General features: G+C 39.0%; 1 protein-coding gene across 2 annotated transcripts in view; it reads left to right on the top strand.

Moving 5' to 3' along the window:
* Positions 1 to 14,807, top strand: part of iqsec3b (IQ motif and Sec7 domain ArfGEF 3b) — a 136,550-nt gene extending 121,743 nt beyond the window's left edge. The window contains exons 14-15 of one of the 2 annotated variants that reach the window (XM_062042618.1): positions 3,515 to 3,561; positions 7,511 to 14,807. In XM_062042618.1, the coding sequence (XP_061898602.1) occupies positions 3,515 to 3,561; positions 7,511 to 7,930 (467 nt within the window). In that variant the 3' untranslated portion in view covers positions 7,931 to 14,807. The remainder of the gene's footprint in view (positions 1 to 3,514; positions 3,562 to 7,510) is intronic. The other variant, XM_062042619.1, reaches the window with a different exon arrangement.
* Positions 14,808 to 18,146: the final 3,339 nt, after the last annotated feature.

Genomic DNA, 18,146 nt, shown 5'->3' with positions numbered 1-18,146 from the left:
TCAGCAACACACCGATGTCCTCACTTCTTAGTTGACATTAATTATTTATTTTTTTACCATTTATTTACCCACACTGCAAAAACTGAAATCTAAGTAAGATAAAATATCTCAAATAAGGGTGATATTTGCTTATTTTTTGTCTAATAAGAAAATTCTTCTCACTAAGCAGATTTTATGTTAGAGTGTTTTACTTGTTTTAAGGGTTTTGGTCCTAAATGATCTCAGTAAGATATTACAGCTTGTTGAGATTTTATGACCTATATTGAGTAAAACATGCTTGAAACTAGAATATCAACTGTTGCAAAGCTGTGTCATCAACACTCCCAAGTATACAACTACTTTTTTAAAGTAATAATTTCTTATTTCAAGCATGAAAAAGAAAATCCAGATTTTGACACAATTGTGTCTCATAATTAAAACAGATGACAGCCAAATTGACTTTGCTGTTTTATTTTCAATGAAACAATAGAACATACGTATGTACTCATATAGTAGTACAGATGGCACAGTACAGTAAACTGACAGCTAATATTTAAACATTTAACATTTGACATTTCAAACAATTTTGAACAGAAATTGTTCATGCACATTCAGATAAATTCCTCAAAATTACAATACAATTTTTTTTGGCCGGGGCCGGGCTGTATATATGCGCACTAATTGACCGAAAGAGCACGCACTTGGCGCAATGTCATGTTATCGATGGAAAAATGCAGTTTTAGACAATATGATTTGCCTGAGCGGCTAGGAGACCCCGAGAGTAACAAACGGTTGCCTTGTTGCCTTTCCATTAAGAACAATAAATTAGTTTTTAGTATAAGTTTGCTGGTTTCAAGAAATGCAATGCCTAGTGCATATCATTATGTAAGATAATGGCACTGGCATTTACTTAATTTAAGAATATTTTTCAACATATTGAGCAAAAGTCTTTTTTTTTTTCTACCAAGAAAAGTGCACTTGTTATTAGTGAGAATATACTTATTTAAGGTATTTTTGGGTTCATTGAGGTTAGCTAATTTGACTTGTTTTGGAAAGTCTTGACAAGCTGAATTTTCTTGTTCTATTGGCAGATAATTTTGCTTAGTTCAAATAAAATACCCCTAATTTTTGTAATTTTTTTTTCTTGTTTTTGAACACTGACTTTTTGCAGTGCAGGGTAAGACAACTAAGAACTGATTTTTCATTTGCGCTTCTGACCTAGCAAAGAAGCAGCATATACATCTTGGAGTTGTGTGATGATAATCTCACAAATTCTCTGAATGTTAAAGATGGACAAACTCTTGTCAAGTGTAAAACATAGATGGAGAATGTATATTGAAAGCAGGCAGTGAACAATAAGAGAGCCTTTGATGGGTTATGGTTGTACAATTCTAATTAATGATTACTATTATTAGTTATAATCAATTAAATCAGTACAATACTTTTACAATGAGTTCTAAATACTGTGCATCTAGAACGTATTAACAGCGCTTCACCCTTTCCACTTTTTGTTATGTTACAACCTCGTTCCCAAAAGGAATACATTAATTTTTGTCCTCAAAATTCTACACACACAAAAAAATAAAGACAACTCCAGGTTGTTTTCTTTGTTTTACTTTGGCCAAGAATAAAACAAGCACATTCTGAAAACGTACAAATCACAAATAATCCTCTGGACAAAACACGTGAAATTTGTAGAAAATTCTGAGGAAGTTGATGCAGTTTCAAAAACACAATGAGCTCAAAGGCCTACTGAAATGCGATTTTCTTATTTAAACAGGGATAGCAGCTACATTCTGTGTGTCATACTTGATCATTTCGCGACATTGCCATATTTTTGCTGAAAGGATTTAGTAGAGAACATCGACGATAAAGTTCGCAACTTTTGGTCGCTGATAAAAAAGCCTTGCCTGTACCGGAAGTAGCGTGACGTCAAAGGTTGTGGAGCTCCTCACATCTGCACATTGTTTACAATCATGGCCACCAGCAGCGATAGCGATTCGGACCGAGAAAGCGTCGATTTCCCCATTAATTTGAGCGAGGATGAAAGATTTGTGGATGAGGAAAGTGAGAGTGAAGGACTAGAGGGCAGTGGAAGCGATTCAAATAGGGAAGATGCTGTGAGAGGCGGGTGGGACCTGATATTCAGCTGGGAATGACTAAAACAGTAAATAAACACAAGACATATATATACTCTATTAGCCACAACACAACCAGGCTTTTATTTAATATGCCACAAATTAATCCCGCATAACAAACACCTTCCCCCTCCCGCCCATATAACCTGCCAATACAAATCAAACACCCGCACAACACACTCAATCCCACAGCCCAAAGTACCGTTCACCTCCGCAATGTTCATACAGCACATATATTTCCCCAAAGTTACGTACATGACATGCACATAGCGGCACGCACGTACGTGCAAGCGATCAAATGTTTGGAAGCCGCAGCTGTGTACTCACGGTAGCGCGTATTCAACTCAAAGTCTCCTGGTAAGAGTCTCTGTTGTCCCAGTTCTCCACAGGCCAATGGTAAAGCTTGACTGTCATCTTTCGGGAATGTAAACAATGAAACACCGGCTACGTGTTTGTGTTGCTGCAGCCGGCCGCTAATACACCGCTTCCCACCTACAGCTTTCTTCTTTGCTGTCTCCATTGTTCATTAAACAAATTGCAAAAGATTCACCAACACAGATGTCCAGAATACTGTGGAATTTTGCGATGAAAACAGACGACTTAATAGCTGGCCACAATGTTGTCCTAAAATGTCCGCTACAATCCGCGACGTCACGTGCAGACGTCATCATACCGAGACGTTTTCAACAGGATATTTCGCGGGAAATTTAAAATTGCACTTTAGTAATCTAACCCGGCCGTATTGGCATGTGTTGCAATGTTAAGATTTCATCATTGATATATAAACTATCAGACTGCGTGGTCGGTAGTAGTGGGTTTCAGTAGGCCTTTAAACTTGGTCTCAGTGTATCTACAAAGCCAGGATTAAACTTTAAATCACAGTCTTTCTGGGATTAAACAAAAAACAAAATGTAAACTATTTTCAGTATCAAATACCTCCTTTGTCATCTACAAGTATCAATCCAGAGCTAACTTAACAAACTGTAAGAAATGGAGGTAAAAACTATTCAGAAGGGTTAAGTTCACTTTTTTCGCGTTTGACAGAGACATTTTGGGGCAACGAGGGTGCCGAATGACCATGTGTTCAAAGCAGAAGACATAAAACGACAGGTTTTAAGTTTCATGTGGGTTGAGGAGGAGGAGCCACAGTCACCCTTTACGGTGTACCTGTTGCTTGCCTAACAGAATTGCTATTGGGACATCCAGTGGACACATTTAGAACAGCAGTTTCTTTCGTTAAAAAAAAAAAAGCAGCTCATTTCAATACTTGGCAAAGTCATCACGCGGGCCGGATAAAACCTGGGCCATATGTTTGACACCCCTGGTCTAAGTGTCTTTGGTGTCCCAGCCTGCAGGTCCTCATACTCACGTGCTGCCTGTTGATTTTGTGCCCGCAGGTCAACAAGACGTGTACGATAAAACGGGCAACAACAACACAGTGGAGGTGAGTGCCAAAACAACTCTTGTCTCCCTCAGGTGAGTACGTGCTTAACAGCTCTGTGAGTGAGTGAGTGAGTGTGTTTGTGTGTGTGTGTGTGAGAGTGTTAGTTAGGCAGGGACTATGTGTGTCATCCTCCTAAGAAAGTCATCTTAATGCTTTACTTTAACAAAAAACAAGAAAGAAAGGGAAAAAAAGCGGTGCCTGAGGCTCATGGCTGCCATGGCGTCAAGGATACTTGGGGTGTGGAAAGGCCTGGGAGTTGTGATGCTATTGTGGCCCCGGAGAGGATGAGAGCCACTCAGCTGGCTAGAAAACATCCTTTCTTCATCTTGCCAGCAGCCTGGCTCTTTAAACCAACATAATCCAGAATGTATCGTCACCACAGGCTCCATGTTTCTGTGTCCACTGCTTGTGTGTGTGTGTGTGTGTGTGTGAATGTGTGTGTGTTTGTGTGCGCGTAACGAGTTCTGTCCTCTCCTTTTCTTCGCCCTCTGACCATTTCTCTCCCGCCTCAGCCAGTCCTTTTAGAAATGTCCGTCGTGTTGTTAGGGAGGCACCACGCCCTCGGTGTCACTTTTACCCTCATCCTGACACAAGACCCTCTTCTTCTTCCAAACACTCCCCCCTCCCCACAAAGAAATCTATAGCCCACCCGCTCCAGGCCAATGTGGATTCTGTGTAAAATGTGCCTGATGTGATCAAGAATTCATTCAATGTGTTGGTTTATCAATAATAATCAATATATTCGCTCTAGATTTTAAAAATTAATAAATAAATAAACTTTAATTTTAACACGCTCTTTTGACTCATGAAACATAAATCCACGCAGAATCAGAAGCATTTTTTACTGCCCAGTACATTATCACATACAAGGGATTTTTGTTGGTGTAAAAACGGCTAACATGAGAAAGAAAGCCAAAATAGCAAGAACTTAAGTAAAATAAGATGGCAATTAAAAATATATAAGATAGAATTTAAAAAAAGTCAAAAGCATAATTACAAAAACCTTAACAAATAAAAAAGCAAGCACAAAATAGCAAGTCAAAAAAATAAATGTATATATACAGTCGTCCCTCATTCATCGCTGTTAGTTGGTTCAGGACTTGTTTTTCTGCAAAGTAGTAATTATAAATCAAAACATTCTATAGCTGCAGAAAAAAAGGCAAAAAAAAACATCACTACTTTTTAAAATGTTTTGAGAGCCCTCTGGACATGAAATAACATTTAAATCCCCTTTACACTCTTTTCATCGAATACAGCAATGCTGCCTAAGGCTGAGCAATCAATGGTGGTCATACTAAACAGTGCGCTCTGAATGCTTTGGTCTCAACATTACTGTAATATTGATCTTTTTGCTTCTTTTGGATATTTTAATGCTTAAATGCTTCATTTAGGGCAGACATGTTGTAGAATATGCATTGAAAAAAAAAGCCAAAAATCTGCAATATGGTACAGCTGCAATATTTGAAGCACGATATTGAAACTATACAGTCGGGGTCAAAAGTTTACATACACTTGTAAAGAACATAATGTCATGGCTGTCTTGAGTCTCCAATCATTTTTACAACTCTTATTTTTTTGTGATAGAGTGATTGGAGCACATACTTGTTGTTCACAAAAAACATTCATGAAGTTTGGTTCTTTTATGAATTTATTATGGGTCTACTGAAAATGTGAGCAAATCTGCTGGGTCAAAAGTATACATACAGCAATGTTAATATTTGGTTACATGTCCCTTGGCAAGTTTCACTGCAATAAGGCGCTTTTGGTAGCCATCCACAAGCTTCTGGTTGAATTTTTGACCACTCCTCTTGACAAAATTGGTGCAGTTCAGCTAAATTTGTTGGTTTTCTGACACAGACTTGTTTCTTCAGCATTGTCCACACGTTTAAGTCAGGACTTTGGGAAGGCCATTCTAAAACATTAATTCTAGCCTGATTTAGCCATTCCTTACCACTTTTGACGTGTGTTTGGGGTCATTGTCCTGTTGGAACACCAAACTGTGCCCAAGACCCAACCTCCGGGCTGATGATTTTAGGTTGTCCTGAATAATTTGGAGGTAATCCTCCTTTATATTGTCCCATTTACTCTCTGTAAAGCACCAGTTCCATTGGCAGCAAAACAGGCCCAGAGCATAATACTACCACCACCATGCTTGACGGTAGGCATGATGTTCCTGGGATTAAAGGCCTCACCTTTTCTCCTCCAAACATATTGCTGGGTATTGTGGCCAAACAACTCAGTTTTTGTTTCATCTGACCACAGAACTTTCATCCAGAAGGTCTTATCTGTGTCCATGTGATGTCAGATGAAACACAAATTGAGCTGTTTGGCCACAATACACAGCAATATGTTTGGAGGAGAAAAGGTGAGGTGAGGTGCAAAACTGGATAAAGGTGTGCTTCTGTAACATTTGATTTTGCCCTCATTTCTTCTCATATGTACATACACCTGCAGCCTAAATTTCAAACATTCGTTAGTTTGACCTTGGGGGAGGTTTGTCCTCTAATAGGTTTTAAATGGCTGCCATGGTAACATTATGTTAATGCTATATTTTGATGGACACTGTTTCTCCAAGTTGCCATGAAATATTTTAAATGATTAATTTGTGAAAAAATATAATTAATATGTTGAAATAATTGTTATTTATCTAATTAAATAATACTAATAATATACTACAATAATATTGACAAATTGTGTGTTATGTTTATCATTGTGGACCTACTCAAGATTGGTGCTAAACCAAATAAACCAAATAAAGGTGCACTTCTGTAAAAAAAAACATTCAAATTTTTCCTCATTTCTTCTCATATGTACATACACATGCACCCTAATTCAATGTGTTAGTTTGGCTTTGGGCATTTCAAAATGTCTGCCATGGTAATAATATTAATGCTATATTTTGATGGACACTGTCTCTCAAGATGCCATGAACAATGTTGAAATAGTGAATTTATCTAAAGAAATAATAGCAATAAGAAAATAATATGGACAGATATTCAAATAATATTCAAATTTGGTGCAAAACTAAATAAAGGTGCGCTTCTGTGACATATTTTTTTTCCAATTTGTCCTTATTTCTTCTCATATTTACATACAAATGCAGCCATCTGCACCTTAAATTCAAACATTTGTTTAGTGTCTGTCCTCTAACAGGTTTAAAAATGGCTGACATGGTAACACTCATAATATTATTGCTATATTTTTGATGGACACTGTCTCAAGTTGCCATGAAAAAATATAATTATTTATTTGTGAAGCAATGTAATTACTATGTTGAAATAATTATTTGATTTATCTAAATAATACTAATATAGTAATAAAATAATGACATGTTATGTTTATAATTTTGGACCTACTCAAATTAGTCGCAAAACTGGATAAAGAGGAACTTCTTGACATTTTTTTGCCGTTTTCCTTAATTTCTCCTCATCTTTTTGTACAAATACAGCCACCTGTACCATAAAGTGAATAATTTGTTAGTTCTCTATTAAAGACACAATAAGTGATTCAGGCTCTGTGTGAGTCAGTGTTCCTTTTGACAGCTCAGTTTTAGTCATCAAATATGTAATTCAGTTATTTGACTGAATTCCTGAACATTTTAGTCGACTAAAAGATGAACACATCTTTGAAGTTGTCTTGAAAGCACTTTTATGAAGGTTACTGCAGACTAGTATTAGTGACATGTTGTCAAAGAGCGTGTTAAAATGTACGATTTTTTCATGAACATTTTACACAACATCCAAACTTTTCCAGAATTAGGGTTGTAAAAAAACCTGATGAGGAAGGTGTGTGTGTGTGTGTGTGTGTGTGTGTTGCATGCGCTCACTGTGCACGCCACCTCCGTGCATGCCTGCATGCCCCCCCGTGCGTGACACTGCACCAGAGGGCTGCGTAAGGCTGCGTTCAGGCTGGTAACTCCTCGTGCGTTCTCTGGCTGTTCCTAAACTAGGTGTCAATTCACAACAGGCTGCAGACCTACCAACTGAGCCCGCCCAGCGTTGAGGCCCCGCCCCTGGCCCTGACCGCCCCGCCCGCCCTGCTCGGCCCCGCCCAGGCGGCCGAGCTCCGCCCTGAGACGCTCATCCAGTGCCAGCAGATCGTCAAGGTGATCGTGGTGGACCAGAGCGGGCGGGGCCGCATGGAGGCCTTCCTCAGCCAAGGGCCGGCCGCCCACCAGCTCCTCCAGTCGGCCATGTCCACCCCCGTGCACGTCAGGGAGGGGGACGGGCCCCAGCCACCCTTGCCGCCGCCCCCGCCCCCTTACAACCACCCCCACCAATTCTGCCCGCCTGACTCGCCCATGCCGCTCCATCACACCATGCCGCTCACTCGCCGCCGTAACTCCAGCGGCTCCCGCAGCATCGTCTGAGACACCCCAGGGGTCCGCCCCGTGCCCACTCGCCCTCCTCCCCCATGTTGGGACAATCTCCTTTGGAGTCGCCGGCACTAAGAAGAGCAACAATGCCTCCATGACAAGACAATTAGCTGAATCACCATTGTCAACATGGACACCTTTTTTTTTTTGAAGAAGAAGACACCAACAATACACGCCGCCTGGTAGCTGAAGATGTCAGCCCATGTCACCCTCTTTGAAAAGACTATTTTGATTAGTTTACTAGAAATATGAAGGACGTACGCTTATTTCCTCCCACAGGAGAACCACTCGCACATGAAACCGAACATCTCAGCACAACTAATCAAACCATTTCTTTCTTATCTCGCTAATGTGAAGAAAAAAAAAGACATGCCTATCTGTGTCCTTTCTTATTTTAGGATAAGGAATTTCCTGCGAGGCAAAAAAAGGCAGTACTTCATGTACAGAATGATGTCATATGGTCTCATGTCTCCTGCTTGTCAAGATAAGGATGATTACAAGAAGGAGTGTCGGGGCCACACTGGCAATGTCATTCCAAGAAGGAGTGTCGGGGCCACACTGACAACGTCATTCCAAGGAGTGTCGGGGCCACACTGACAACGTCATTCCAAGGAGTGTCGGGGCCACACTGGCAACGTCATTCCAAGGAGTGTCGGGGCCACACTGACAACGTCATTCCAAGGAGTGTCGGGGCCACACTGACAACGTCATTCCAAGGAGTGTCGGGGCCACACTGGCAATGTCATTCCAAGGAGTGTCGGGGCCACACTGACAATGTCATTCCAAGGAGTGTCGGGGCCACACTGACAACGTCATTCCAAGGAGTGTCGGGGCCACACTGACAACGTCATTCCAAGGAGTGTCGGGGCCACACTGACAACGTCATTCCAAGAAGGGTCAGGGCCACACTGACAATGTAATTCCAAGAAGGAGTGTCGGGGCCACACTGACAATGTAATTCCAAAAAGAAGTGTCAGGGCCACACTGACAAACTAATTCCAAGAAGGAGTGTCGGGGCCACACTGGCAAACTAATTCCAAGGAGTGTCGGGGCCACACTGACAATGTAATTTCAAAAAGAAGTGTCGGGGCTACACTGACAATGTAATTCCAAAAAGGAGTGTTGGGGCCACACTGACAAAGTAATTCCAAGAAGGAGTGTCGGGGCCACACTGACAAACTAATTCCAAGAAGGAGTGTCGGGGCCACACTGACAAAGTAATTCCAAGAAGGAGTGTCGGGGCCACACTGACAAACTAATTCCAAGAAGGAGCGTCGGGGCCACACTGACAATGTAATTCCAAGAAGGAGTGTCGGGGCCACACTGACAAACTAATTCCAAGAAGGAGTGTCGGGGCCACACTGACAAAGTAATTCCAAGAAGGAGTGTCGGGGCCACACTGACAAACTAATTCCAAGAAGGAGCGTCGGGGCCACACTGACAATGTAATTCCAAGAAGGAGCGTCGGGGCCACACTGACAATGTAATTCCAAGAAGGAGTGTCGGGGCCACACTGACAACGTAAAACACGCCACTAAAGTGGAGTTGCAACTTTAAAAAGTGCATTTCTTCACAATAATCCATTGAAATTCATTTATATTAATTTGTCGTTGAGCAAAGTCAACAATGACTGCATTCATTTCGAATACAGCAGGTCCGGGTTTGACTCATTTCTGTGAGAATCCTGCGTGTGAATGAAGCATTAAGGTGGATTCTTCACTCATCCTTTAAGTGAGGGAAGAGGAAAATACTAATTCAGACCAACTGTTTACAGTAAAATTATAACATTACTTTTTTCATAATTTCATTCTTGTAAAATTACACTAAAAACTTTTTTTTTCATCTTTTGTTCCAAAATATTATACGCAAACTATCACCTTTTTCTTGCAATATTCCAACGTTATCCTTGCAGAGTTTTTCCCCAAAATATTGTGTAATTATTTTCCTATAATTACGACATAAAACTGGAATTACTACTACTTATTACTTTCATCGCGATATGCTGACTCTTATTATGACGTTCTCTGCGAAAAAACAATATTTCAACTTTATTCTTAACAAGTTATTAAAGATTTTTTGGCATATTACGATTTTCTCATTACAAAGTTCCGTGTTGCCACTTTTCACCGTTACAAACCTGCGCCCATAAACACATTTAAAAAGTACCGTATAATCCGGACTATAAGCTGCCACTTTTTTCAACGCTTTAAACCCAGTGGCTTATAAAAGGTTGCGGCTAATTTATGGATTTTTCTTCGCTAACAGCCATAATGTTTTGTATTCAACAAATAGTTTTCATATTACACTGACAGAGACACTAAAAAGGTGTGTTATTGTTTATCTTGTGGACAAGATCACTGTAGGTTATGCGGGTTAGCTAGCTTCCGCAGCTAGTGGGTCCATGACGATGACTTCGGTTTTGTTTGATCAGCCGTTTTACTGCCGTGTTACAGACACCTTTGGAAACAAAGTTAAAGTTAAAGTACCAATGATTGTCACACACACACTAGGTGTGGTGAAATTTGTCCTCTGCATTTGACCCATCCCATTGATCACCCCCTGGGAGGTGAGGGAGGTATGTAAATGGACATTTACAAAATCTTTCGTACCAGTAAATTAATGCGGCTTATAGTCCGGTGCGGCTAATATGGGGAAACATATTTTTTTCTTCTAAAATTTGGTGGGTGCGGCTTAAATACCAGTGCGCTCTAGAGGTCGCGGCGGAAGAATACAGTGTGTCCATTTTTGGCCGCTACTGAGGAAGAATATTAGTCAACTCAAACGTAAATTATTCATGCATGTAAATTAGACACCATAAAACAATCAACATTGGCCGCCTGCCCAGTCAAATGCTGCAACCGCCATGAAGGGTAAAGATGGTGTCTTTGAATAAGTGAAAGGATATTTACTATGAAATGAACAGTGATAATTAAGCAGCGTAGTGGTCTCATTATTTAGACTTCCTCCCCCCAATAAGTTTCCTGCCGTCCCTTGCAAACACACGATCAAAGTAAGCAGTTGTTCCATTTTTTATGACCGTTTGGATTTCATCTTTTTATTTGGTAATCACTGAGATATAAAGCCAGACTAGAACTTAACTTACATCGCAGTCGTGATAACAACTCGTTAATAACCCGAGGACCGCGTCTCATTTTTTAAATGTCATAACATCAATTAAGATGCTTTAATACTACAGCTTTAATTTTGTCAAATTGATTTGTGTAATATCATGACTTTATTTTTGTTAACCAAACAATTTTCTCCGTTTAACAATAACCTGATTTCATTTAGGAATCATTTAGGTATAAATTCCGACTTTCACTAAAATGTATCGCGGTTGTTGGAATGGAATTTGAGCTCCTGAATATTAAAAAAATCACGGTCTCAATCTTGTAGAATTGAGATGTTTTTCTCGTGATATTACAAATTTGGTCTTGTAAAATCTATTTGTGTGATATTTACTGTTGACAAAGTATAACATTTTTAATCAGATTAATCACACTTTTGAATTGGGATTAATCTTGATTAATGCATAATTTAACTTAATTTAAACTGAAATGCAATTTTTATTGTCACGCCATCCAGGAACATTTTATAAATGTTTTACATGAATACACGTCATTTATTTGCTCAAAACTTGATAACAGTTTTATCCAAAGTCCCATCTGGGTTTATTATTATTATTACCATGTAATATTCATGGTTACGCTTAAGAGGCATGTACGCGCACGGTAAATTGTGTGAATACTCCGCGTACAAACATGATAAATGTGATAACTTTTTATGAATGTTTACATACAGTAAGTTAACTCGTTATTTTTGACGGCTCTAGTAATGCTACACATTTATTTTCGTTACCATTTTGTAAATAAAAAGAATGAATTGTCATAACGTAATTTACAAGTAGGGATGGATACCGATTTCGGTACTTTTATAGGCTCCGACCGAATTATGTCGGTGCTACCGGGTATCGATTCACGTAAAATCAAACCGTGCTATGTTTCCATACTTTAGTTGCACGTGATGTGACTAAACATTAACTCAAGGAAAGGATCCTTCAGGCAGCACTCAGCCAAACTCCCTTTAAGTCAGGGGTGTCCAAAGTGTGGCCTGGGGGCCATTTGTGGCCCGCAGCTTGTTTTCAATTGGCCCGCGACACCGGCAAAATACAATTTGTGCTTAGGAAAAATGGAACCAGACCAAATTCCCCCAAAATGGGACCTGAAAACCAAAATTGCTGTTAACCTGTGCGTCTTTTACATGGTGTTTGATGAACATATGTACACATTTCTTGCAAGATATGGTAAGATTTAGAGTTTGCGAAAGCTAAATATTAATAAAAATAAGTATTGATAAAGACTAATTATAAGATGAATAATTGATTGAACTAAATTGTACTAGTTTTTTGTTACGTTTCGTTTTATGTAGTTGCAGAGACGGCAGGCAAGTGCAGAAAAGAATGGTAATGGTAAGATATTGAGTGTGCTAAGCCTTATAATGTAATAATCATACTAATATTGATAAATAATGAGAATAATTGATTCAACTACTTTGTATTAGTTTTTGTTACGTTAGGCACTCCGGGGTGCAGAGGCGGCAGGCAAGTGCAGAAAATAAGTCTTCTTTACCAGAGAAAGGCAGGTGCACAAATGGAAAAGGTGCAAAAGTGCAAAAGGTACAACGTTGGGGTACAAAGCAAAATAATCCAGTCCCCAAAAGCATCCTGATTGGCAACCAGGGACAGGTGACGGCACCAGCGCTCAGCTGGCAAATGGAGGAAAAAAGGACGTGGAACAAAAAATAAGAGCGCTGGACAAGAAATCATGCAAAATAAAAAAAACTAATAACTGGCATGTAAGAGGTTTTCGGGTCTTGAATGTACAAAAAAGTACAAAGTGGCCCCCAGAGCCTTCAACTTTTCTGTATGCGGCCCTTGCTGGAAACAGTTTGGACACCCCTGCTTTAAGTAATGTTGCAATTTTCAACACCAACAAAACAAGTATTCTTGGTAAAAAAAAAAACGCTCAAACGTAAAGTAAGGGCTTTACTCTTTCAAAACGCGCTAGCTTGATGCTAATTTACAATGGATTTTCCATAAACAAGCTACTATTAGCATTAGCCATTTTACAAGGCAATTTCAACACCTTCAAGTTTGGTAATGAAAACTACAACTAAGATGAATGTTACAATCAAACAGCTGGTGTGTACTAAGCACAATACTTGGAGTATTAACACTTTGTAGGGCGCAGCGTCCTGAAAAAAGCTACGGGACTGCCATCTAATGTCTTGGAAGTGCAACTGCATTGCAAATGAGACTTAAACGTGTAATAAAACAAACATATAATTAAAATGTTATACTCAAACCATTAACATTTATTATCACACACCAAAAATCGGTGCTTTTGAATAACCGGTATCGATTCCCAGGTACCGTTTCGGTTGAAATGTGAACGTTTCACATCCCTACATACAATCTCCAATAAATTAGGACAATTTCTCTCAAATAAATAACCCTGTCTTCGTATTACACCTATTAAAATAACATAGTAGTTGTAGAAAAAATACTTTATTTTCTGAAAAAGACGACTTTTTTCCTCACAAAACGGCAACGTTTTTTAAACTTTTACATAACATCGTGGCTTAATTTTTTTCCCTGTCCAATGTACTTTTCGTAAAATGTCAATTTATTTTCCTGTAAATCAACATACGCCATCTAAAAAGACATAAAAAAGTGTGGCCCTCATAATCCTTCCTGCTAACACTGTTTATGTCACAGGAAGTAAGAGCAAGTGCTTCCATTAGCCAACAACGACCTCCTGTACATCCACTAGTTACTTCTTTCCTTCCCATTGCGGACATTTATTTATCAGCCAGGAGATTCTCACTTGTAGCTTTAGTAGAACGAAAGGACAAACAATTGGAGGTACGCGGGGTCTCGCCACCCCTCCCTCTTGCACTTTTACATTCTTGCACATAGAAAAATATGACAAAAAAAAAATGCAGCGATGCATTCTTGTGCTGAATGTGAAATCAGGAAAAAGGAGCGTCGGGGTAGAGTGTTCGGTGAAAGTAGTCCTCACTTTTTACCGCGGAGGCGCACCCAAATACGAGGCGCACTGAGCACGTCTGCTAACCTCTTTTGCACCGCAGAATATATTGGATAAAATATATTGTACATAGTTATAAATATAACATATAGATTCTATTCAGAGAACGTGATCCCGCGTCGACGTGCGGGTTTGTACAGAGAACAATCTAGTTTAAAAAAAGAAGCCAAAAAAAAAAAAAGGAGATATAGTTGCTATTATTCAGTGAGGGTGTTCTAAATGTTAGCGTCAGCAGGGAGGAGGCTTTTTTAGACTCGGGAGCAGTTACCATGGCAACACAATCATCATTACAGTAGCGTGTCATGTTGTTACAGGATTATTAAGAGATATGTAAAGGGCTATGCTGTTTTGGACAACACACACACACACACAGCAGCCAAATCAGTAAGAAATTCATCCTAAAAACTGCTCGTCTTCTTTTCCCTGCCTCCTTTTCTTCTTTGAAGCGACTGACTTGATCCAGCATGTTTGTTTCAAGCGACACACCAGCTTTGTATCGCTGACGTCGGAGCACATTGATGTCATTTTCTATCTTTTTTCATTTAACTTCCTCCTCCTCCTGCGCGGTTGTCATGGAGATGCACCCGCCTCATGCATCCTCACCGTCATGATGAATATTTGCACCCTCACTGTATTTCTAAATCAAACATATGATTTCAACACGTGGATTATTACTAGAATTATAGGAGAGGAAAAAAAAGAAGGGTGTTTCCATTTTGTTTTGTTTGGAGAGAATGAAAGAATAAAGTAGTTTTTACTCTCTGTGTGTCAGTGTCGGCTCTGATGGGAAGGTTTGCATCAGGTGTGGATGTGGGCGGTCTGATGGGGTTTATGGGTAAATTGTGCGCGTGTTTTCTGCACGCAGGACGCGTGAACTAATTGGTTGCAATTAGGGATGTCCGATAATGGCTTTTTTGCCGATATCCGATATTGTCCAACTCTTAATTACCGATACAGATATCAACCGATACCGATATATACAGTCGTGGAATAAACACATTATTATGCCTAATTTGGACAACCAGGTATGGTGAAGATAAGGTCCTTTTTTTAAAAAATAATAAAATAAAATAAGATAAATTAAGTGAAAACAATTTCTTGATTAAAAAAAGAAAGTAAGACAATATAAAAACAGTTACATAGAAAGTAGTAATTAATGAAAATGAGTCAAATTAACTGTTAAAGGTTAGTACTATTAGTGGACCAGCAGCACGCACAATCATGTGTGCTTACGGACTGTATCCCTTGCAGACTGTATTGATATATATTGATATATAATGTAGGAACCAGAATATTAATAACAGAAAGAAACAACCCTTTTGTGTGAATGAGTGTAAATGGGGGAGGGAGGTTTTTTGGGTTGGTGCACTAATTGTAAGTGTATCTTGTTTTTTATGTTGATTTAATTAAAAAAAAAAAGAAAAAAATACCCTGATAATACCCGATTATTTCCGATATTACATTTTAAAGCATTTATCGGACATCTCTAGTTGCAATATTGGATGTGATGGCACACAATGATGCGTGCAATAGATGTAGATTTACACCATATATCTTGAAGTTACGACAAGATACCATTTACTATCCCGTAATGACAAACCTTTGATGAAAAAAAATATAGCTTAAAGTTCCGGACATTGTCTAAGACAGAACATCTTGTCAAGGGACAATACGACAGAAAGTACAGGTGAAAAAACATCGGTACTCGGGGACACCAGTTGTGTCTCGGCTAATTGTTACCAATTGTCACAAATTCAGGTTACGAGCCTCCCCGCCACTAGTTGGCGTGGCGAATGTCACAGTGAACCCCGTAAGGTCCGACCAAAACATCGCTACTACTCGCTAGCATTAGCTTGTAGATAGAGATTGAAGGACTTAAGTGAGTGTGAAGAAAATAATATTTGTTGGATTAAAAAAATAAATCCTCAAAAAACATGGACGAGCTATTCGATAACGCCAGTCGAGAATGTTACAATGATATCTAAACGGCTGGGAAAAAATGGAGACTGAGAACCTTTGGACACCTAACGATTCGATCCGATTCCGATTTCTGGGGTGATGATTCGATTTATAATTGATTCTCGATTCAACACGATTCTCGATTTAAACTGATTCTTGCAATGTATTATTTGTAGGGGTGTAACGATTCCTTTTAACAACGATTCGATTCAGAATTTGATGTTGCCGATACAATTCAGAGACGAAATAATTTTTTTTAGAACGATACAATCCGAAACGATTTAGTGAGTTAAAATCGATTCACTAACTTTTTAGCCGACAAAAATCAAGCAGTGTGACTGGGAAATAAATACTGGACACTGCAGGTGAAGTTTCCTATATTCCTGTTATTTCCTGTAAGGGAATTATGTATCAATGACATATGGATACAAACAAGTAAACAATTAATGGCCAATGCATTCACATCTCATTTGAATAAAGTGCAACCAAGACTTTAGGTTGAATTAACAAGAGGAAACCTTTTGTCCTCTCATTTTCAACATTCAAGCAAAGTTCAATAAAAGTACAGCAACCAATATTTTAGATTTTTACCTGCTACTTTGGCTGTTGTCTTTCCAACATAAAATAATACAATATTCATGTCAAAAATAAAGTGCAGCCAACATCTCTTCAGGTCGAATGAGCAGTGGGTTGACCTGCTACAACTAATCTCACAGCTACATTAGTCGGGAAAAGCCACAACAAATGCAAACGCCACAGACCAACAACATAAAGCTATAACACAACAGCTAGAGTACGAGCCAAAACACTAAAATAAAAAGACGGAACGGAAGTGAAAGCAGACAAGTTTTGGCAATTCACCAACTTTCCTGAGACGGAACGTTGAAATGGAATAATGAATAAAGTTGGAAAAGTAAGTCAAGTTTGACCATTTTTTCAGTTATAAACAACTTGTTTTACTTTTTCAATAACACTAACACACTATGTTCAGAAAGTCGGTCCGTCGCCGTAACTTGCTGCGCTGTCACTTCCGTCGTGTCCTTTGTGGCTTAAAGTTGTGTTGTGGCTTTATATTATTGTGTTGTGTCGATTTTATTGGTTGTGCCTTTTGCATTCGTGCTGTAGCTGAAAGTTGTTGTGTTGTAATTTATGATACCCTCTTGTGATTTGCGTTTGTTATGACCTTTCTCAGCCCCCGTAGCTATCTGCCATTCTTGTTTTGCCGACTGATGGCAACGACGTCACAGACTCGAGTAACTTTTAACGTCGTTTTAGAGCTCAACGTCATATAAAGTCTGCCGTTCTTAAATCCAATCTTTTCGTTTTTCTAGTATCGATAAAATCGATTGATTGCCTTTTAAAACCATGTTGGATTGACACCTATCTTTACGGAAGGCAAACTTGTCGAGCATAGATCAAAGTAGTTGAATCTTAGGGACGGCGTGGCGAAGTTGGGAGAGTGGCCGTGCCAGCAATCTGAGGGTTCCTGGTTCAATCCCCACCCTCTACCATCCTAGTCACGTCCGTTGTGTCCATGAGCAAGACACTTCACCCTTGCTCCTGATGGGCCTGGTTAGCGCCGTGCATGGCAGCTCCCACCATCAGTGTGTGAATGAATGTGTAAAATAAGTGTCAAAGCGCTTTGAGTTCCTTAAAAATGGTAGAAAAGCGCTATACAAGTACAACCCATTTACCATTAATGGCTGAATGTGGAAATAGTGTCAAAGCTCTTTGAGTTTCTTAAAAAGGTAGAAAAGCGCTATACAAGTATAACCCAATTACCATTTAGTTGAATCTTAGGAATATGAATCGTTATTTCAAATAATCGTTACACCCCTAATTATTTGATATATCAATAACTATAATGACATTTTTCAAAACAAGTTACAAACGTTTGTACATGTTAGAAAAACTCCTGTTTGCATGGAGATGGCCTGAAACATCTTTTAAAAAATAGATTTTTATACAAAAATTATATATATATATATATTTTTTGAAAATTATTAATCGATATACATTACCGTTCACAAGTTTGGGGTCACATTGAAATGTCCTTATTTTTGAAGGAAAAGCACTGTACTTTTCAATGAAGATAACTTTAAACTAGTCTTAACTTTAAAGAAATACACTCTATACATTGCTAA

Source organism: Entelurus aequoreus, linkage group LG03 (genome assembly GCF_033978785.1).
Source record: "Entelurus aequoreus isolate RoL-2023_Sb linkage group LG03, RoL_Eaeq_v1.1, whole genome shotgun sequence".
Lineage (NCBI taxonomy): Eukaryota > Metazoa > Chordata > Actinopteri > Syngnathiformes > Syngnathidae > Entelurus > Entelurus aequoreus.
Note: the sequence above shows the minus strand (reverse complement) of the source record. Positions and strands in the feature narration are given on the sequence as shown.